General features: G+C 36.9%; 1 protein-coding gene across 1 annotated transcript; it reads left to right on the forward strand.

The window, feature by feature from the left end:
- The first annotated feature begins 3,113 nt into the window (after positions 1–3,113).
- Positions 3,114–21,369, forward strand: LOC134372933 (zinc finger protein 677-like). Its single transcript, XM_063090268.1, has 4 exons — positions 3,114–3,188; positions 8,040–8,131; positions 9,507–9,633; positions 19,759–21,369. Exons 2-4 carry the CDS (start codon positions 8,105–8,107, stop codon positions 21,072–21,074), a joined length of 1,470 nt encoding a protein of 489 aa, XP_062946338.1. The 5' UTR covers positions 3,114–3,188; positions 8,040–8,104; the 3' UTR covers positions 21,075–21,369.
- Positions 21,370–23,107: the final 1,738 nt, after the last annotated feature.

The following is a 23,107-nucleotide window of genomic DNA, read 5'->3' on the forward strand; positions in this document are numbered from 1 at the left end:
AAATCCCTTTTCTGTCTGATCTTTGAGATCTTCACAGATCTTATGGTCAGGACATTCTCTCATTGTAATAATATTTCATATAAAGTCTCTCCTAACCTAGGCCCAGGTTTTTGTTTGTTTGTTTTTGGGGGTTTCTTTGGACAGTAGTAAATACTATGTATTCCATGTTTGCTTAGAAAACCTATAGTCTCTATTTTTTTTTTGACATGAGATTTGATTCAAACTAGTTCCTAGAGTTTTTTTCAAATTTTTGAAATCTTTAATAATTTGTATTTGTTTTTAAAACAATATTACAAGGACATGTATGTTGAAATCTTCCTGTGAGAAAATATCTTTTTTTCATTGTGATTATGCCCATTTTGCTCCTTTGTAAATTTTATACGCAAAAAGACTCCCCATAAGCAAAATGGATTCATGACTTTCATTTATATTCAGTTTCTTCTCAACTTTTTTGGAGTTTGATAAAAAGCTCTACCATCAACTTATTTCTTTGCTTGAAAACATGGGAGTTCATGCAAAAGCCTTTTTGTGCCCACTAGGCTAGGTGGCAATATTTTATAATACAGAATAATCTACCTTCTGAAGATTTGAAAATGTATCCCAGACACTATATTTTTAAAAAAGTGTAGCAAACAAGTACATAAAATGATTTGAAAATATGATTACATTAGGTTTTCAGTTACATCTGGATGTACTGTAGAGATTTAAAACTGAGAATGAATATTATAAATGTAATCTAGTTAAGAAATCTATCAAAATGATTCCTCAGTTTCACAGCTTGAAAGAATCCTTCCTAGTGTCAAAACCAACTTATTTGCAATAAGAACAGAAAAGTTTTGAACCGTTCTTCATTGATAACAAAATATCACAGTATACATATTAGAGAAAAACTTCACAAACGTAATGAATTTGGAAGGCCTTGACAGGGTGAATCATCACTAATCACCAGAAATTCATAGTGGGGGAGATTTTAAAATTATAATGAATGGGGCAATGTATTTAACCAAGAGTCAGACTTTACCAAACATCAGTAAATGAGAGAAACCTTAAGAATACATTGTGTGTGGCAAAGTTCTCATCCAAAATTCTATCCTTCGGGAATCATCAGAATATCAATTTGAGAGTAAAATCTTACAAATTTTATGAGTAATGATGTTCAAGGATCACTATATATCAGATAATTCAAATAGAATGAACATTGAAAAACCTGTAACCAATGCTTAAAACTTGTGAAACATCTCATGATATATACTGCAGTGAAATCTTATAAATTTAATATATGTGAAAAAATTTTTTAGCCAGAGAACTTTATCTCATCAAAGAAATCTCGCTGAAGAGAAATCTTCCACACGTAGGGGTTTGACAGAAACACATATTTCATAGTAGATTTTAGCTCACAGATACTGTCTTAGAGATTATTGACTGTAGAAATGAGAATATTGAAAATTTAATCTAGTTTTACTTTCTTTAGGGTTCATATAAAAGCAAATAGACATCTCTATTAAATTCCCCTAGAACTACTGCAAAATTATTCACTAGGTGAAAACATTCAATTGTCTTCTAAAGAGCATATGCTTTACAGGGTTTGTTATCTACACCTGACAGAACATTCAAAAATAATAAACAAGAGCCAAAATATATAAAAATTTTTAAATAAAAATATTCTTTCTAGTAACTCTTGAATAGATGTAAATTGAATTTGACATTGTTATTTTTAGAAATTGATAATAAGCAAATTATGATGTCATAAATGTTTATTTCAAAGGTATTTGAATTTATCATTCATCTCAAGTGTGGAATAGAATAACACTTATGTATAAAGAAGAACAATGCAATTTATACCTATGAGCATATTAAACCATTATTGCTTTTTTTTTTTTAAAGCAATTGTTGGTTACCTAAATTATCACAAGCTTTACCAGTCCGCCTCCCATGCCATAGATCTTGTTCCTATGAACGTCTTCAGAACTGAGCAGAGAATGTAGTCTCTCTGCCTCAACGGTGAATTGAGGGTAGAAATAGAAATGATGTTCCGATCGGTATCAGCACGGAACGGCAAATTCTGCACAGGAAGAGTTTTGCATTTTACATTCAAGATTGTATTCCCTACATAGACACCTGCAGTCCTTAATTAAACTGTTTAAGTTAAATTCTAATTGGAGAAGACATTCCGGGTGTGATCCAACCATAGCCCACATATACCCTACCCACCCTACTCCAGTCACAGAACCCGCACCTTCAAAAAAATAGTTTTTGACTAAAAACTTAAAACGCAATCATCTTAGCTTTCACATAAGTGGCCTACACAACTCTAAGCTTTTACCTTAAACTTCTTGACCTAAAAAGAAATTGAGACCAAATACTGATAGCAAGGATTTATTGGGCCAATATGAGGATTACCACTGGAGAGATGCATAGTCGGGTCGCCCTGATAAATTTTATATTTTTATTCACAGCCCCGCCTAATTACTTCATTAGTTTTTCTATTGATTGTATGTGACTATACATTTAGGATTGTTACTAGGGTATATCCTACATGCAGGGGTCGGGTAAGGGCTAAGAAGCATTCTAGGTTATTTTATGGATTTCTGGTGCCACTATGTCTGCTTCTTAGGAAAAGTGGTCTTATGATAATGTGTTCCAGGAGAGGTGTATGTGACTACTGACTTATTCCAGATCTCCCAAGGCACTATAATGTAGCTGACCTAATCAGAGCAGTTTTTTGGTTATCAAACTCTTGGAAATTAAGTTAAAATAGGCAAGAAGCAATGCTGCTGCACAGGACTCAAAAGAAACTCAATTGGTCCTAAATACACACAAAAATAGAGGGAATGGAAGCTATGCACACCTGCTCCACCCTCCAGCAGGTCTGTGCCCAGGCCTGGCCACACTCAAGGCACAGCCCCTTGCCAGTCCCGCCCCGGCGCAGGTCCCGCCCAGGTCCCGCCCAAGCTCCGCCTCAGCGTCGTCCCGCCCCGCCCCCAGGCTGCCCTACCACTTTCAGCAGCGCGCAGGCGCAGTTTTCTACAGACCCGGAAGCGGATAGCTCAGAGCGAAGGTCACGCAATGGTCCGTGACTTCCGGTCTGTCTTGTTTAGACTTGTGCGACTCAATACCTCCTCCTCCATACCCAGGTCTGGGGGTCTCAGCGGAGGTTAAAGTCCCCGCACCCGTGCATGCTGTCCGTGGTAAGTCCCGGCGTCGCCGTGAGACTTTCGGGACCCCGATCTCTTTGCTGCCGGGTCGGGGGGCCCAAGTTCGTTTTCGGTTAAAATCTTTCTGTGGCTTTTCCTCGTCTATAGTCTTTCTGTCTTCGGACCACGTAGCCACCGCCTGTTGCATTGTTTTGCTGCTTAAAATCCTTCACTGACCACCCCGCCAGTCCCGTGTCTTTTAAAGTCTTGGTAGATGGACATGCAAGATGGACTCAAAAACTCTTTGAGCCTGTCCCTGCTGCTCCCCACGGCCTAACCCCTCTTGACCTCTCTAGCGCGGCGCCGGCTGCGCCCCTCCTCCTGCAGCCCTGGGACTCCGGATTCTTTCCCTGGCCCTGGGATTCTGCAGACCTTACCTCCTTCTTCCCTCCCCCTCCAATCCTCAGATTCTCCCTAGGCAGGTCCTGCGTCCCTCCCGGCCTCCTCAGTCACCGCTTCTGAAAGACCCCTGATCCCTGCGTGGGTTGGTGACCCCGTCTTATGGCACCCGAGCCTCCACCCCACTGCACTGAAACGTGCTTTTTCTGGGTTTCTGGCCTCTGACTCTGTTCCAGTGAATGGGGTTGAGGGAACGAGAGGGGTCAGGAGAAAGAAACAGAGGAAGACTATGGGAGAAGTAGAAAACTGAGGAGAAAAGATCAGTAAGGGGGTCCATAAAGAGACAGCAGAATAAAGGATGTGGGAGGCTTTTGCGAGGGGACAGTAGGAGTGAAAGAGAAGAACTCGAGAAAGTAGCAGGGGGAGAAAAGAAAATAGAGAGATAGGGAGAAAAAGTGGGATTTCCAGAGAGATGAAAGGAAGCAAAATAGCGAGGGGGACCTTGGTTAGCAGAAGCGGGGTTGGTAAAGGACAAGGCACTTCAGATAAAGTGTGGGGAAAAAAGAGGCAGGACATAGGCTCACTTGATAAAAAAGTTGGAGCCAGGTGCTGGGACAGAAAGGGGTGGGGCTGACAGCACAGAGAGAACGGGGGGAGGGGGGTAGCGAGCTGAGGTGCCAGGGGTGGGGGGCAGGAAGACAGAATGAAAAACAGAATGTAGCAGGGAGAGCAGAGGGGCCACAGAAATGAGGGTAGAGGCAGAGATAGTGGAGATGGGGCACAATGAGAAAGATTGGGGAGAAAGCAACAGGAGGTGAAAACAGGTCTCAAGAGTGGGGCGGAGAGCAGGGTGAAAAGGGGGAATAAAATCAGTAAAACCTGAGAGGTGGGAAAACAAAAGGATAAACAGAAGAGAGAAACCAAAGGAGACGATAAAACAGACAAACACGTAATGGAGAAAGACTTGTTGGTTAGATATGGATGATAAGTCGTGGTGTATTGATTTGTGGCTTTGTAATCCATATAACTTAAAATTTGCGTAATTGTTTAAGTTGTACAGACTGGAATTGCAAGACTCCTTTCTATAAGGCGTGTGCATTTTATGATTATTTGCATCAGAAGATAACTTCCGTGCTGGATGGTTAGCTTAGTCGGTTAGAGCGTAGGGTTGTAACACCAAGGTCAAGGATTCTGATCCCCCTACCTGCCAGCCGCAAAAGAAAAAAAAGAAAAGAGAAAACTTCTATATGCAGCCCTCATTCAGCCAGAGGATTAACTATGTCAGTCAGTTACTCCTTTTTCCTGGTATGACATGGGGGAGGTGAAATGAGACAAGAAATTACTGAGTCTGTTACTGCATAGTACATTTTAAAATGAATATTAAAAATGGTGTTTTTTTCCCCTCTTTAAAAGGATTTACTTTTTTCTTTCTGTTTCTCTTACATTTAATTTATTTTTATTTATTTATCTATTTATTTTTTTTGTCTTTTTCGTGACCGGTAAGGGGATCGCAACCCTTGGCTTGGTGACGCCCACACCGAGCTCAGCCAGTGAGTGCACCAGCCATCCCTATATAGGATCCGAACCCACGGCGGGAGCGCCGCTGCACTCCCAGCTCCACATTCTCCCGAGTGAGCCACGGGGTCGGCCCTCTCTTACATTTAATTTATTGTTCTTTTTCAGGCATATTGAGATAAATCTTAGCTTACTGAATTTCTGAGTTTGTTTTCTGTAAATAGTCATTAACTTCTGAAATAAGATTTGGTGACATCCCATAACTGGGTCATGCCATTCTTTTCTAAATATGAGGTATTCTCAATTTTTTTTTTTAACTTTGACCGCAGAAGTCATTAGATTAAAAAAAATTGCAAATTGTTTTCCCTTTTAAATATATTGTGTCTGGTTCCGGTTATAAGCCATGTATTTTTCTATTTTTTATCATATGTTGGAAGCATTCTTTGCTATATAGTAAATAATTTTAGACTGTTTCGGTGTAAGGATGGTAAGGATGTCCATAATTTTAACAGAACCTAATTTAGTGAGTTAGTCTAATATCCAATAGCTTTTCTTCCCTTTATGAGATTTGTTAAATTAGCAAGCTGTGAGCTACAAAGTAGATATTCTCAAGTCCCTCTTGTCCTCCTCTGAAAATCTTGGGTGGACTGGATTGATTTAGAACTTCGTTCCAACTAAGCCCATCTATTCATGGTGAAGAAATTTGCTCAGAACTCATTTCCATAGCTGAAAACTTTTTTCAATGTTTTCAGCACCAAAATCTATATCTTCACCATTGTGTGGTTTTAAAATATTTCATAGTGAATTTCTGGGAGATGAAGAAGTGAATGCTTGGGATAAATGTGATTACAACCGTAAAAGAATTTCTTTTGCTCAAGCACATGAAAGATGATCCTGGAATTTTTTAAATGAGAAGGAAAAGTTCAGAACAAACTGTTCACTGCCTCATTGAGGCTACCCTTTCAAAATTTAATTACATGCAGTCCTGCTCACTCAACTCAGGTGTCCTCAGGGTAACTTGGTGAAATTACTTTTCTTCCGGGCCTCACTGAACTTACAACATGGAGATGGTGGAATTCTGAGTCTGACTGAAATGATCTCTGAAATGATTGGCAAAATTAGGTGTGTGTCTATGTGTAGCATTTTTCTGCAAGGGAGTGACCAGTTGTTAATTACAATCTTAAATGGGTCCAGGCCCAACAACAGTTTTGAAAACTATTGAGAGAGAGGCAGGACATAGACTCAGAGACAGAAAGACTTTCTCTCAGAATTTTCTCTATGCATCAGGAGTAAATCTGAAGTCAGATAATGTCACCTGCTGGCATTGAACTCTCCACTGTCTTCCTGTCACCCTCATGACAAAATCTAGGCTCCTAGATTACAGAGAAAAGCACGGGCAACAAAAGAAAAAAGTAGATAAATTTGGCTTCATCAAAATTAAAAACTTTGGTGTATCAGAGAACACTATCAACAGTGAAAAGGTAACACACAGAATGGGAGAAAATATTTGCAAATCATGTATCAATAATCACAAGCAATGTTATATCAAAAATTGTAATCAATAAGGGATTAGAATCAAGAATATTCAAGTATAAAGAACTACTACAACTCAACAACAATCCAATTAAAAAATGGACAAAAGACTTGAGTAGACATTTCTCAAAGAACGTATACAGATGGCCAATAAGCACATGAAAATCAGTAATTGTTAAGGAAATGCCAATGAAAACCATAGTGAGATGCCACTTTACACCCATTAGGATGGCTATTATAAAAACAAAAACAAAAACAATAATACCACGTGTTGGCTAGAACTTGATACTGAAATCCTTATGCATTGCTGGTCAGGATGTAAAATATTGCAGTAGCTGTGGAAAACAGTTTGACAATTTCCTCAACAACTTAAACATAGAATATCATATGATCAAGCAATTCCACTATTGGGTTTGTACCCAGAGGAAATGAAAGCAGGGACTTGAACAGGTATTTGTTCACTCACATTCATAGCAGCATTATTCACAGTAGCCAAAAGATAGAAACAACCCACATGTCCACTGGTGGATGAATGGATAAACAAAGTGTGGTATATGCATACAGTAGACATTATTCAGCCTTAAAAAGGAAGGAAATTCTGAAACATGCTACAACTTGGGTGAGGTGAATCTTTTGCTCTTCCGTGCTAAGTGAAGGAAAACATTATGCTAAGCGAAATAAGCCAGACAAAAAAGAACAAATATTTTTATGATTCCTCTTATATGAGATTGTGCTATCACCTCAGTGGATCCTTCTCTGACTCTCCCATTGGTACTATTCCAGCCACACCCCTACCCCAACTCCTGGCTTATAATGCGGCTTTGTATGTTTCTTTCTGCTCCTTCTTCCACTGTCTGGATATGGGGGTCAAGGCCACAGCAGAGAGCAGAACCACAAGGTGGGTGGTGTGCTGGGCTTGCCCCTCTCAGTGCTACTCAGCCCTGGCTTCACATTAGAGTGCTGAGACATTTTGCAGATACCTCTTTTGTGCCCAGTGCCAGAGATTCCCCTTCAAATAGTCAGGTGGAATGGCATGTTTAACATGCCCCAGGTGATTGCAATTTTTATCCAACATCGAGCGTCAATGCTGCGGGACCTCCATTTCTGAGGTTTTAAACCAGCCCCTCATCCAGGGAGAGGTCAGGGGGCCTCTCCTCTGCATGTAGTTTCATCAAGGCCAAATCTTTAACTTGAAAGGGAGGATCAATTCAGCTAAGGTTCTCAATGCTGCCGCATTTGTGTGCACTTTATCAGGAGGGTAGCGAGTTCTGAAGAAAGAGATCAAAAACTCACCATTTCATCTCCATATAGAAATGTATTGTCCCTGAAATCTTCCTGTTGCATTGGGCAGCAGAGGACTGTCTTTTTCACATGTCGAAGTCCTCCCTGTGTGTGTAGTTGTGGAATAGTGAAGGGGTATGTTGACTAAGTATTAAATAGTATATTTTTGACACTCAGGATTGAAGTCTCAAGACTCATCTTGCCTTAGGAAGAGGCCCAGAGAGGGAAAAAGAGGCAGGAACATGGAGTCAAGAGTGACACTTTCTCAGGTAAAGTCATATTCTCATTTCTCCACCTTGAACTGCTGTTTGGACTTGATAAGCTGGGACTGTGAAGTATCCTGCCGAACACATTTGCTCACACTCACCCAGGGCCTTCCCTCCATCTCCTCCCATCTCCATGCAGATTCTACCTCATATTTTTACATGTATATATTTAATGGAGACTAGAGTTAATGTTTTTTAGGTATTTTTCTCATTTCGTACATTTTAAATATTAGGCTAATATAGAGCAATGTTGACAGTCTTATTTAAATCTAGTGCAATTTATATACATTAATTATGCCAATGCATATGAATAAAAAATGCATTATGAGTAAAAAATGATAATAAAGATTTTTTTAAAAAGCCATTTAGGACTACTTTTATTTTAGTTCATCTCAGTGTGTGTGCATGCAGTCCCACATGTATATGTGAGCAGGATCTCATTGTGTGTATTAAAATGCTATTACTTCATAAGTTTTATATTTCTTTTAACCTTTGAAAACACATCTTACATGTTTTCCGTGGCATTGAATTGTTTCCTGTACTACCGTATTAATGAGTTAATAGGAGAAAGTATAGTAACTCATTGTGTGTATGCGTGTGTATGTGTGTACCTTCATCTATATTGACCCTTTATCTGGTTCCATCTTTTAACCATGAACTTGTTTCGTGTTTTCTCAGTTAGGAAAACATCTGTCAAAGTACTTTTATGCTATATCTGTTGCTTAACTGTGTGAAGCTGTAGATTTAATTCTAAAGCCTGACCTCCTGGTTCAGGTGCTGGTTCTGTGCCATTTGTTAACTGTTTGACCTGAGGCGAGTTTCTTAGAGTCTCTGTGAAAGAGTTGGGTCCTCAGTAAGGTGGGAACAGATCTCTGTCTAATTAGATGTTATACGAGTTAGTATTTGTAAAGCATTTGTAGTAATGCTTACCACGTAGGATATTTAAAACTTTTAGTTGTCACTGTTATTTATCATCCCTGTTTTTAATTTTCCCCTTTCTTTAGAGCTACTGTGGCTTTTGTCATTCCTGAAGAATTATTCGTGGTCTAGCTATTCATTTAGTAATTAGATATCATTTGGTGTGTAGAACATAGTATCTAGCTGTTGTATATAGGTGACATTATGTTGAATATTTTCATTTGTATATTTATTTTATCTTCCACAAAATTGTAAAATCCTAAGTGATTTAGTGGATTTTATATTCTCTGATGGAAAAGTGTAATAAAACAAAATTAGGATCATATGACTTGCTCAAAATTACATTTTGTGGACCTATCAGAACACTCACTTCAACTGAAACAACCCATCATCCCTTCATTTTGTGTGAAGATAAGAATGCTTCCCATGGCCCCTTGATGAAATGTATTTTTCATTCCAGGGACTGTTGACATTCAGGGATGTGGCCATAGAATTCTCTCAGGATGAGTGGAAATGCCTGGACCCAGCTCAAAAAGCTTTATACAGGGATGTGATGTTGGAGAACTACAGGAACCTGGTCTCCCTGGGTGAGGATAACTTGCCTTCAGAAACTGGAATCTGCCCTTGTGTGTCTTTGCAATTTTTCTTGTGAGTTTCTTGGGAACTCCTTCCTTGCTTAAAATTGAGCCATCTTGGTTCAGAAATGAAAAGCTTCATAATGCAGCATCTGGACTTTACCTTTCCCCTTTCTTCAGATGGTCTACTTACTTCATGCTAGGTTAGTAGTGATTTTAGAGGTTGAGTAAGCACAAAATCTTATGGTAAACTTTTAAAATATCTGATTACCTGGTTTTACCCCTGTGCTTTTGATTCAGTAGTCTTAGAAGAGATATCTGTATATTTAAAATATTCCTTAAGCCTTTGGAAGTAGACAATCAGTGAACAAATTTGTGAAATATTATTATAGACCCATCTGTAATGGCCTCTCAGCCGAACAAAAGGCTGTGATTATATGGTGGGAAAGCCGCAGCACGTCAGCTGCCTTTATCTCTCTGAGCTGAATACTATCTCCATTTTGGAGCAAAGGAAAGAGCCCTGGACTGTGAAGAGTGAGGTAAAGATAGTGAAAAACCCTGCTTGGTGGGTATCAAAAAATGAACATGAACTCGGGTAAGAGCTCAGGTGGGCAGAGAGGAAGCTACTTCAAATATTGTTTGGGAAATTCTTACCAATTGTGAGAGTTCTGTAGGAAAACAAAAGTTCATTTCTTGTAAGTGCTCGAAGGAATTTTTTCTTTCCTCATCACTTTTTTCTTCGTATTTGTTAAAGTTTTCTGTCATCCTCCAATGATGCTTCAGTTTATGCAAACACAAAGGCAAAGTCTTTATAATGACCTGCAACATTCTGTTATCTGCCCCTATGACCTCTATCATACCTGGACTTTGAGGAGCATAGGAAAGGCTATTTATAAGGGGCTTCTCTTTCTTCCTTGACCTCTCCTTATGTATTCAATTCTCAGTCTGCACAAATCAGATATGAGGCCTCCCTGGTCCTGGCCCCAGATCTTCTCTAACATTCATTCCCATTTAATGTACTTGAGAGAGCTTCTCTTAGGATGGGATAATATTGGCTGCTCTTTCATTGCATCTAGGGCCCCAGGAAAGTGCTTGGGGCTGTCTCAAGCCCTCTCTACCTGTTTGGATGCCTCAGCCATTTTTTCATTTCTACTTTTGCAAACCATCAGGATTGAAGATTGTTACCCAGCAATACTGTAAAGATAGTAGACAGAGATTCTTTCTTTGACCCTTATTCCTTCATGGGAACTTTGTCTCAGTCTTTTAGGCACTCAGCCTGAGCTCTGTGGGCAGAACACATGGTCCCACTTCAATATCCCACAAAATCTGATCCCCCGTACGTTCATCTCGTGACTTACTGTTCTCCCTCTTGCAGCTCCTGTTTAGTATGGGAATGTGCAAAAACCTTGGTTGTGCCTGGTTTCATATTCTCATAAATTTGTGTGATTTTGCCTCTGAAACTTGCTTTTGACATACTCGTACCTAGGATCTAAAATTGTATCCTCTTTCTCTTCTGAGATAACCTACCTTTTAGGTGCTAGGCAGTTTCTGGTAGATGCTCCCATGAGGAGTTTTACTGGGTAAAAGAAAATTCTGGATGGAGAACACTTAGATTTATATGTTACAGTAATATCATCCTGCTACATAGAGAGGTATACCTTGAAGCATTTCTCTGAGTCAAGTGGTCAGCATGTCCCAAGATGCTGAGATAGAAAGTATCCCGAGAATGTGACAGATAACTAGTTCCAGTAGTCCTTTTGGATTTTTTTTTTTTGGTGTGGAATATCACCGAAGTGTGTCTCAGTGGCAGTGTGGCAGTGTTGGTAAGATTTACTAATGATCATCCCCTTTAACTGGCAATCACGAGAATAGGAATTTACTCTAGGGAGAGAATTGTACAAGTTTGTAATCCCTTATCTGTGAGACTGTTGATCAGACTATTTGCTCATGTAACATTCTTAATTCCACGTATATGCTATTGTTCATTCTTCAATAAATATGATTTTGATGCAGTATATTGAAGGAATTTATGAAGTTATATGATGATTACATTATTAAATTAACCTAATTTGTTTTGTTTTAAATATTCTTACTTTGATTTATATATTTTCATGTATTATAAATGAACTTGTTTTTTATTTGTTTAATCATTGCACATTTTTGATGATACACATAGTATTTCATAGGAAACATATCCAATTTGTTGCACTTCATGTACTTCTTCATCACTGTTACTTCTGTCATTATATTTTCCACAAAACATTTAAAGTTCTGGAAATTGCATTTTTCAATTAACCCATAAAGACTGTTTTGTTTTCTTTTTAAACTGAATTCTGTATAAAGTTCACTGTGTCCCTGTTGACCCACATGTTATGCTGTCTTGTTCTATGGCTGTTATTGTTTGCTTACATTGCTGACCACCTCCGCACATCTTCCTTCTCTATGAATGTCCATGGAAATGCCAAAAATTGTTTCTACACTTAACTGCTGCTGATAAAACTGCCCTTCATCACAAGCCATTCCCTGCTTTCAGTCATGTGCCACTTAGGGTTTGAATATGGGTTGTCCTGACCAAAAAACATGTTGAGGCTTGGTCCCTAATGTGGTGGTGCTGGGAAGTAGAACCTTTAAGAAGTAGAGCCTAATGGGAGGTATTTGGGTCATGGGAGCTCTGCCTTGTGGGCTGGCTTTGTTCTGTTCTCACAGTAGTGAGTGAGTTCTTGCTCTCATGAGACTGGATGAGTTCCTAGGAGGGTAGGTTGTTATAAAGCAAGGACACCTTTCCTGTTTTGTCCCTTCCTATGTGTCTGCTTCCCCTATGACCTTCTAGCATGTTATAATGCAGCATGAAAACCCTCAGCAGGAGCTGAGCAGATGCTGGCGCCGCACTTCTTGGACTTCTCTGCCTCCAGAATCATGAGCCAAATAAACTGCTCCTTTTTAACAAATTTCTCAGTCTCAGGTATTCTGTTATAGCAACACAGAATGGACTAAGATAGTTGTGTTCTTCTGATGATCTTTGTGAAGCCAGCCCTTATTAATTTGGGGCAAGAGCATATTAATTTTTATTTGTTCATGATAACTGTATGTCTACTAATACGTATAGTAAGAGCACCACTCATCTTATTTTCTATTTGATGTGAGTAATTATGTTAAAGAGATCCTATAATAGGATTTCAAATAACTTGATGAGGCCAACAAATGAGACACTATTATTTTTATGTAATATAAAGGAGACTTAGCTTCAGAAATTTAACATATACATATAAAATTGGTAAATATTTATTTTTAAAATATATTATGTAACTAATACTTTTATTGTTAAAAATATTTTATTAAGTTCTAATTCACATAACAGTATTTCATTAATGTGTAACTCAAATAACATACTATTTTTTAAGGTGTAATTTACATAACAATGTTTTATTAAGGTGTTCACATAACAATATTTTGTTATAAAATATTATAAAGTGTCAATATAAAATATTAAGGTTACAAAACATTAATAAAATATTTTATAGCAAAATTAATAATTACATAATATATTTTTAAAATAAATATTTACCAGTTTTGTATGTTAAATTTGGTAACCATTTTAAAGTGAACAATTCAGTGACATTTAGTGTGTTTACCAGTTGTGCACCTGGCACCTCTATCTAGTATCAAACAAACTAGATTTCCATCACTTCAGAGTCCTCTTTCCCATTAATCAGTTTCTGCACATTTCCCGGTGTCTTCATCTCCTAGAAACCACTAATCTACATTCTGTATCTATGGATTTATCTGTTCTGGATATTTCATATCTTTTTAAATATTGTTTTGGCTATTCATGGTCCTTAGAAGTTTTGTATAAATTTGATCATCTTTCCCATTTCTCAAAGGTGAGAGGGAAGAAATCAGAGTGTTTTTCTCTGCTCTCATATCACAATCAACACAGAAGACTTCTGTGACCAAATGTGTGGCAGTTTTCCCCCACACACCAAGCAAGCAATCAATTCTGCAGTGATATCAACTGGATGTCCTCTAATTCCGTTCAATTCTGTCACTGTCCACCTGAAAATAGTGTCAAATCACACAGGTTGAGGGCTCAGTCCCCCAAGACTGTCCCCACTTCAGACACCAGTTGCAAGTCCAGGATCTCAGAACTTCTGACCAACTATAAATAGTGGTTCCCAGGACCCTCTCTTTGGGTTTGATTAATTTTCTGGAGTGGCTCGTAGAACTCAGGGAAACACTTATGTTTACCAGTTTATTACAAAGGATATTACAAAGCATACAGGTGGAGAGATGCATAGGGTGAGGTGTGGAAGAAGGGGCAAGGAGCTTCCATGCCCTCCCTGGATGTGCTACTCTCCAGGAACCTCCACATGTTCAGCTATACAGAATCTCACAGAACCCCACCCGTTTGGGCTTTTATGTAGGTTTTATTACATAGACATGATTGATTAAATCATTGGCCATTAGTGAACAACTTAACCATTAGCCCCTCTCTCCCTCCTGAAGTTTGGGGGTAGGGCTACAAGTCCCAACACTGTAATCTGCCTTGATTTTTTCCAGTGACTAGCCTGCATCCTGAAGCTACCTAGGTGCTGCCAGCCATTAGTCAACTCATTAGACATTAAGATTCTAAGGATTTTAGGAGTTGTGTGTCTCCACACTGGAAGAAACATCAGATAAATATTTCACAATATTAAAAAAGGTCATTGGAATTTTGATACTGTTTGCATTTAATCTGTAGATAGCTCTGGTGAATATTTCCATCTTAAAAATATGAAGTTTTTGAAGTTCATTTGTAACACTAGTAGTGTTTTTATTTGTATGGATTTTATGTTTTTCAATATTCAGATTTATGTCACCTGCAAATAGAGATAATTTTCCTTTTTACTCTCCAATATGCATCTTTTTTCTTTTTCTTTTTTCTTGCCTAATTACTCTGAGTAGAACTTTCAGTATAAAGTTGTATAATATGAAGTTGGATACTGGTGAGAGTTGCATCCATGTCTTATTTCTTATTGTAGAGCTAGGGCTAGGGTCTGGAGCTCACAGACCCCTCCAGCCTGTTCACAAACCCTTCACATGCAGGTCTGTGAGCTAGGTAACCAGCAAACAGGTCCTTGGAGCCTTGGTTAAAGTAGGAATAGTCTTTATTAGGCACACACAGGTCTAGGAGCTAAACAGTCCAAAGGAGAAACTCAGAAACTCAACTGCTACCAGCACAGTCCAAGGAAAAACTGAGCAGCTGCCAGCAGAGTAAACATGCTGTTTTTAGACAGGAGCTCTGCCAGCCAGCTCTAACAAACTGCAGAGCACAGAATAACAACAAAACTAAAAAGATACATTGGCACGCATGCACACTAACTCCACCCACACAACTTGTTTACAAAGAATTAAGAATGTGCTGCTTGACCCCCAACCAGACCTGAGCTGAGGGAGCCTGACTAAATTATTTTATTTTCCCCACATTTGTTCGATGGGGAAAGCTTTTATTCTTTCACCACTTTAGTGTGATGATAGCTTTGGGTTTTGCATAATGATCTTTATTGGGTTAAGGAAGTTCAGTTTCTGTTTCTAGTATGATGAGTGATTTTTATTGTGAAAGTGTTCTGGATTTTTTTCAGAGGTCTTTTATGTAATGAAATAGTTACATAGTTTTTTGCTTTTCTAATATTAATGTGGTATGTTACGTTGATAGATCTTTGCATGTTGAACCATGCGTTCTTGAATACTTGGAACTAATCCCACTTGCTTATGATGTGTAATCTTCCCAGTATACTGCTGTATTTGGTTTGCTAATTTTGCTGAGGATTTTTGCATCTGTATTCATAACAGATATTGGTCTTTTCTTGTGATGTTTTTGTCTGGCTTTGGTATCATTAATGCTAACCTCACGAAGTGTTCCGTCCTCTTTTATATCCTGCGGCACAGGTTTAGTTATAATAAACTTCCTCAGCTTTTCTTTATCTGTGAATGTCTTAATTTCTCCCTCATTTTTTAGAACAATTTTGCCAGAGATAGAATTGGTTGACATTTTTTTTTTTTTCTGTCAGCATTTTAAATATATCATTCTATTGTCTCTGGACTCCACGGTGTCTGTTGAGAAATTGAGTGTTTATCTATTGTGGATCTCTTGTATATGATGAGTTGCTTCTCTCTTGTTGCTTTCAAGATGCTATCTTTGTCTTTTTCTTTCACCAGTTTGATCATAATTTGTCATGGTGAGTATCTCTTTGAATTTTTCTTACTGGAAATTCATTGAATTCTTATGTGCAGATTCATGTATTTTTTTCACATTTAAGAGATTTTTTACCATTATTTTTTCAAATATCCTGTTTGTCCCCTTCTCTTTTTGCTCTCTGGGACTTCCTTTATTCATATGTTATTAGCCCTTTTGATGTTGTCCTACAGGTCTCTTAGGCCATATTCATTTATTTTCAGTCTTTTATTCTTTTGTTCCTCACACAAGATGATTGTAATTGACTTACCTACAAGTTTGCATATTCTTTGCTCTCTCTCATCAAATCTTCTGTTGAATCTTCCTAGAAAGTTTTTCATTTTGGTTATTTTACTTTTTAGCCCCAGAATTTTTGTTGAGTTTCTTTTTATAATTTTTATTTCTTTATTGATATTCTCTATCTATTTAAATATTGTTCTCGTTTTCATTAATTCTTTTTCATCGTTTTCTTTAGCTCTTTGGCTATGTTTAAAATAGTTGATTGAAAGTGTTTGTTTAGCAAGTCCAATGTCTGAGCATTGTTAAGAACAGTTTCTATTAATTTTATTTACTTCTGTATTGGTCATACTTCATTGTTGCTTTGCCTTGTAACTTTTTGTTAAAAAAAAATCATAATTTTCTCTCTCCCCAGGGTTTGTTGCTATTGCTTGTTGATTGCAACTGTGTGTTTGTTGATTTCTCTTAACTAATTTTGTAAGGTTTCTTTTCTTAAATTATATATATTTAAAGTTACAATATGATATTTTGTTATATGTATACATAGTGAAATGATTACTACAGTCAAGCAAATTAACATGTCTATTACCCTACATAGTTACTTTTAAAATTTTTTGTGGTAAGAGGACCTAAAATCTACTCTCTTAGCAAATTTTCAGTATATGATACAATATTATTAACTAATGTATAGTATATTAACTATATGTTAGAACTCTTGATTTATTCCTTCTACATAACTGCAACTTTGTACCCTTTGACCTACATCTTCAGATTTCCTTCCCTTCCCTGCCCCTGGTAATCACCATTCTGCTATTCTTTTCTATGTATTCAACTTTTTTTAGACTGCACATATGTGAGATCAGGCAGTGTTTTTCTTTCTGTGTTTGGCTTACTTCCTCTAGCATAGTGATCCATGTTTATTCATCCATGTTCTCACAAATGAAAGTGTCTTCTTTTTTAAGGCTGAATGATGTTCTATTGTATTATGGAATACACGTATCACTGTTTTATTATTAATTTATCCATTAATGAAAACAAGTTGTTTCCATGTCTTGGTTCTTGTGAATAGTGCTGAGGTGAACATGGTAGTCCACATACCTCTGTGAGGTGCTGATGTAATTTCCCTTGGGTATTGTATTAGTCTGTTTTGTGTTACTTATAACGAAATACTTGGAATTGGGTGATTTATAGAAAACGGAATTTATTGCTTACAGTTTCTAAGGCTGACAAGTCCAAAGTCCATCTGGTGGTGGCAGCAGTGACCCTGGGACCTCACATTGCAAGATGGTGGAAGGAGAGAGAGAGCAAGAGAGACATACTCTCTTCTTTAAAGCCCTCAGAACCATGCCCCTGACTACCATTTTTAATCCATTCACTACTGCAGAATCCTACAACCCAATCACCTTTTCAAGGCTCCATATTTCAATTACTATAATAGGATCTCCCACCATCTTAAGAGTCACAGTGGGGGCTAAGCTTCTAATACATAAAACTTGGGGGACACAATTCAAGCTTCAGGGAGTTTGGGGGGGGGCATAATTCAATCCACTACAGGGGTATACCCAGTGGAAGGATTGCTGGGTCATATGGTAATTCTATTTTTAATTTTTTGAGGAACCTTCATACTGTTTTTCATAATGGCTGTACCAGTTTACATTCCCACCATCAGTGTACAAAAAAGAGTGGAAAAAGTGTCACCTTTTCTCCACACCTTTGCCAACTTCTTGTTTTTTTGATGATAGCCCTCCCAATAGGTGTAATATGATGTCTCATTGTTTTAATTTACATTTCCATGATAGTGATGTTGAGTACCATTTTATGTATCCGTATGTCTTGAAATGACTATTCAGCTTCTTTGTCCATTTTTAAATTAATTAATTTATTTTTCTTGCTATTGAGTTTTGTGAGTTCCTTATATAGTTTTGATATTAACCCCTTATCAGATATATGGTTTTCAGATATTTTCTCCTGGTCTGTAGGCTGCCTTTTTATTTTGTTGATTGTTCCCTTTGCTGTGCAGAAGCTTTTTAGTTTGATGTTTATTTTTTCTTTAGTTGCCTGAGGTTTTGGTTGATATCCAAAAAAGAGCTTTTCCCATATGTTTTCTTCTAGGAATTGTACAGTTTCAGGTCTTACATTTATGTCTTTAATCCATTTCCAGTTGATTTTGTGTATGGTATGAGATAAGGGTCCAGATTCATTGTTTTGCCTGTGGATGTCAAGTTTTCCTGGTACCATTTATTAAAAAGGCTATCCTTTCCCTGTGGTGTCTTCTTGGTGGCCTTGTCAAAAATTAGTTGACTTATATGTTTGAATTTATTTCTGAGCTTTCTATTCTGTTCCATTGTTCTGTGTGTCTTTTTATGCAAGTACTATACTATTTTGTTTACTATAGCTACATAATCTCATTCCCCATATTTTTTTTTCCCTCAGAGTTTTTAGTTTTTCTGTGCTTTGTTCCAGTTGTTACCCTTTGCCCATGGTGGCAGTTGCTAATACATTTTCCTTTAAATGTCTTTGAGAAATATCTCTTGATTAGCACCCTCCACAAGTAGAGTTTTGATTAGGCCAAATAAAGTACTTTGAGTCATATCTTCAGGGAGCCACCAGGCAGATTAAAACAAACAGACAAGCAAAAAATGCACACAATTCTTTGAGTAAAAGGTTTGCTGGAAACCTTTGCCAGTCTTCTGGGCTGCTTAGCTGGGGAACAGGGAATGGAGATCAGGTAAGTAAAAACAACTGTCTTTCTCGTGGTTAATAGTATTCTAGGTTGCTGGAATTTTTTTATTTATTTCCAAAATTTTAATAAAGTTGATTCTGACATTTTTTGCAAGTTCACTTCCTGCTTTTATAGAAGGACGCTCATTTAGAATTCCATGCTCCTTCATTTTTGATGTTACACTTTCATATTGTTAATATTTGTAATAGGAGTATTATATATTTACCTGAACCTCTTAACCTCTTATTTCAAAGCCACTGATTCGTAACATATTTTTTCAACTCTCATATTATGTGCTCCTTCTGAAAAGTAAGTCTTTTTTTGTCATTTTTATGGGTGAATTCTTTAGAATGCCACAAACTGTCTCTTTCTCTCTATATATATATTATAAATGTGGATACTTAACATTTACTGTTGGATTTTTCCTTGGTTATTAAAATATTTGCTACTTTTTATTATTAATATAACTAATTTTTAGTATAAATTCTGGAATATAACTGCAGTGTACTAATTGTTAATATTTTAAAATACCCATTTTGCGTAGGTATAGAATGGTTTTGTAACAAGTATTCAAAAACATATTTTGTTATTGTTGTTTTAACATTGTATATAATTATGCAGTAAATAGCTTTGATATAATATATATTTCTTTTCAAATGTGAGATACCCAGATGTCTTCTATGAGTTGGCATGAGTTTTGGAAAGCCTGTGGAAAAATTTATCTTCTTTCAGGTCTACTGTAACTTTTGATCACAGAATGTTTGAAACTAGCCTTCCCTGAAAGTGATTTAAATTGCATGCAGTCACCCTTCCTTTATTGAAAAATCCTATTTTCTCTGTGTGTAAACATTTGCAGACTATGGCGGAGAAAGTAGATAACTCTGTTTGGTGTAATATGTTTTCAGAATAAAATATCCATCTTAAAACTCTCGTTAATAGAAAATCTGTGATTCTTTATATCTTCCAGATATTTCTACTAGATGTGTGACCAAGGAATTATCAGTAAAAGAGGACATTAATAAAGGAGACCTATCCCAAGCATTGATTTTGGAAAGACATGAAGGCCATGATATTGATGATTTTTATTTTAGTGAAGTCCAACAAAATATACACAAGTTTGAGAGTCAGTGGACATGTGAAGAAAGAAATTACAATGGGGTTACTGAATCCAGTAACGAAAATCTCCCTGGTAGAAGAGATCAACAGTATAGCAAATCCTGGAATAATTTTTCTCTAAAGCAAAATGTTTTTGTAAGAAGTGCATATCAGTATTATAAACATGACAATTCATGTATAAGGAATAAGGAACTAAAAGATAACCTAGGCTATGCAGGAAGCAAGTGTAGGAAATACTTAGAAAATAGGCTTGTATTACACTTTCAGTCACATATGGCTGAAATACAGAGATTTCAAATGGAAGAGAAAATATATGAATGTAATCAAGCTGAGAAATCTATTAAATATCATTCTTCAGTTTCACCACTTCAAAGAATTTGTCCTAGTTTCAAAAGCAACATTCATAATAAATACGGGAGTATTGTTATGCACCCTTCTTTGCTTACAGAACACCAAAAACCACATGTTAGAGAAAAGCCTTACAAGTGTAGTGACTGTGGGAAGGCCTTTAGTCAGTGCTCAGTCTTAGCTAATCATCAAATAATTCATTCTGAACAGAGACCTTATAAATGTAATGAGTGTGGCAAGACTTTTAACAGGTTCTCAAACCTCACAAGGCATCAAAGAATCCATACTGGAGAGAAACCATATAAGTGTACTGTATGTGGTAAGGATTTTATGATGCGTTCACACCTTTGGGGTCATGAGAGAATTCATACAGGAGAGAAACCTTTCAAATGCAATGAATGTGGCAAAGCCTTTTCTGAGCGTTCAAACCTTACTCAACATAAGAGGATACATACTGGAGAGAAACCTTACAAATGTAGTGAATGTGGAAAAGATTTTACCACACGTTCACACCTTTGGGGTCATGAGAGAATTCATACAGGAGAGAAACCATACAAATGTAATGAGTGTGGAAAAGGCTTTACTGGGAGTTCAAATCTTACTCAACATAAGAAAATTCATACTGGTGAGAAACCATATAAATGCAATATATGTGGCAAGGCGTTTAGTCAAAATTCAAGTCTTATAGTTCATCTGAGAATTCATACTGGGGAGAAACCTTACAAATGTAATGAATGTGGCAAAACCTTTAAGCAGTACTCTAGTCTCAATAGACATCAGAATATACATCTTAGCATGAAAACACAAACATATGTATAGTAAGGCTTTTATCGGATGTTCACATCTTTTGAATAATGAGATTAAATATTCATACTGAAGAGAAACCTTATAAACGTAGCAAGGCCTTTAGACAATGGCCTGGCCTAAGAGTTCACCAAAGAATTTGTAATGGAGAGAAGGCTTACAAACTTAATTACTGTGGTAAGTTGTTTAGACAGGTTTCACAATGAACTATGTATTAGAGAATTCATACTAGGGAGAATTAAGTCCGTTCCTTTTCAAAGATTAATCAAATCAGATGTTACACTCTGTAATCAAAAGTGAGACGTCTGTCAAAAGCTTCAATTATCTTCAATTTATAAAATATTTTTATTATATTAGATTTCTTGAAAAAGTACATTATTGATGACTTTTTCATCCTCAGTTAAAAAAAAAATCTCTTCTGTGAAGGTGTCATTTGTATGTGTGTGTGTGTGTTAATGTCAATGGTACTGTGTTTTTAATTTCCAATTCCAGTTTTTCATTACTGGTACACAGGAGAGATGTTGACATTTTTTTTTTTTTTTTAACATTTTATGTCTAGCAACCTTGCTATAATCATCTATTAGTGTTTTATGTTCCATACTTTAGGGCGTGACATGAGATTATTCAATAATTATGGTAATAGATGTCATTGTATTTTGTTTGTGGCATAAAATCAAATAAGTCTCTCTGTTTCTATCCTAATATTGAGCCAGTCTTGCATTCATTAAGTCAAGCTTGGTCATGGAGCAGGTTCCTGTAGTGCTATATTACAGTCAGAACATCTGCATTTTATTAGGATCTTACATAATTAGTATTGGCCTATACAATAAATATTTACACATAAATTGAAACTTATTACAGCCAAAATTGTGGTCCTTAGTCATCATCTCTATATGAATCTCAAAGATAATGACAGCTTTGGGGTATAAAAAATTTCTCAGTGATTTTGGATACAAACTTGTTTACTATGTTCACTGAGTAATGCTGTACTATATGTTTCCATTGGAGGAAACTAGGTGAAGGTCACAAGAAGCCTCTGTAATCTTTGCACCTTCCTGTGCATCCACAATTGTTAAACAATAAAGTTTTTTTAAAAAGAAATGTGTTGTGCTGTGGCTCTCACAAAATTCAGATCTAGCTTTTTATTCATCGAGAATAAAGGATATAGATGGGTATAAAAATAATTCTTAAAACTGCCCATTCACTGCCTCCTAAATGTTTAAGGGATATTATAAATATACATCGAACTAAATCCTACATAATACAGATCTACTCTACATCCAAGAACTAAATCAGGAGCACAGAGGTAGAATCAGAGAACTGGATATTTAAAGTGGGTGTGATATGTATTGATAAATACATCCTGGATCAGGATGAAGTGAGCAAGTCATCTGAAGAAATAAGAAGACTGAAATCCAGAGTCACCATTGTGATTTTTTAAATTTCTTAATCAACAAGGCTTCAATCTTTCCCTTAAGAGCAGAGATTAGAAACTCAGTCACTCGAGACGGGTTCTTAAGAGAACTCATAATGGGAAAAGTGAAGATAGAAAACAGATTCTGTCTTAGGGGAGTTACTTCACATAGGAAGACCAGTTGTCTCTAGTTCTCCAACATTGTGTCCCTCCACATAACTTTCTCAGCAGGGTCCAGGCATTGCCAGTACTTCTGAGAGAGTTTTATGGACACATTTGTGAATGTGAATGGTCCCTATAATGAAACGTACACATGCACACTTCCTGAAGAGGTGTTAGGAAGATTGTTTTACACAATATGAGACAAGAACAGAGGTATAAGGATTGGTTCTGTTTGAGGTGAGCTAATTTTGAGCAAGTTATATATGCATATGAGGATACTTCAAAAAGTTCATGGAAAAGTAGAATTGAAACAATACGAATCTTCATAAACATTTTGAAGTACCTTGGTATATGTATATTCACTTTTTTCTTATTACAGAATATGAGATCCACTAAATTTTCCAGAGGACATAACAGTGTAGGAACGAGGAGTGGGTATTGTTTGGAGACAGTTCTCCATGAGTTTCATGCG

The sequence above is a fragment of the Cynocephalus volans genome, chromosome 3, assembly GCF_027409185.1.
Source record: "Cynocephalus volans isolate mCynVol1 chromosome 3, mCynVol1.pri, whole genome shotgun sequence".
Taxonomy (NCBI): Eukaryota; Metazoa; Chordata; class Mammalia; order Dermoptera; family Cynocephalidae; genus Cynocephalus; species Cynocephalus volans.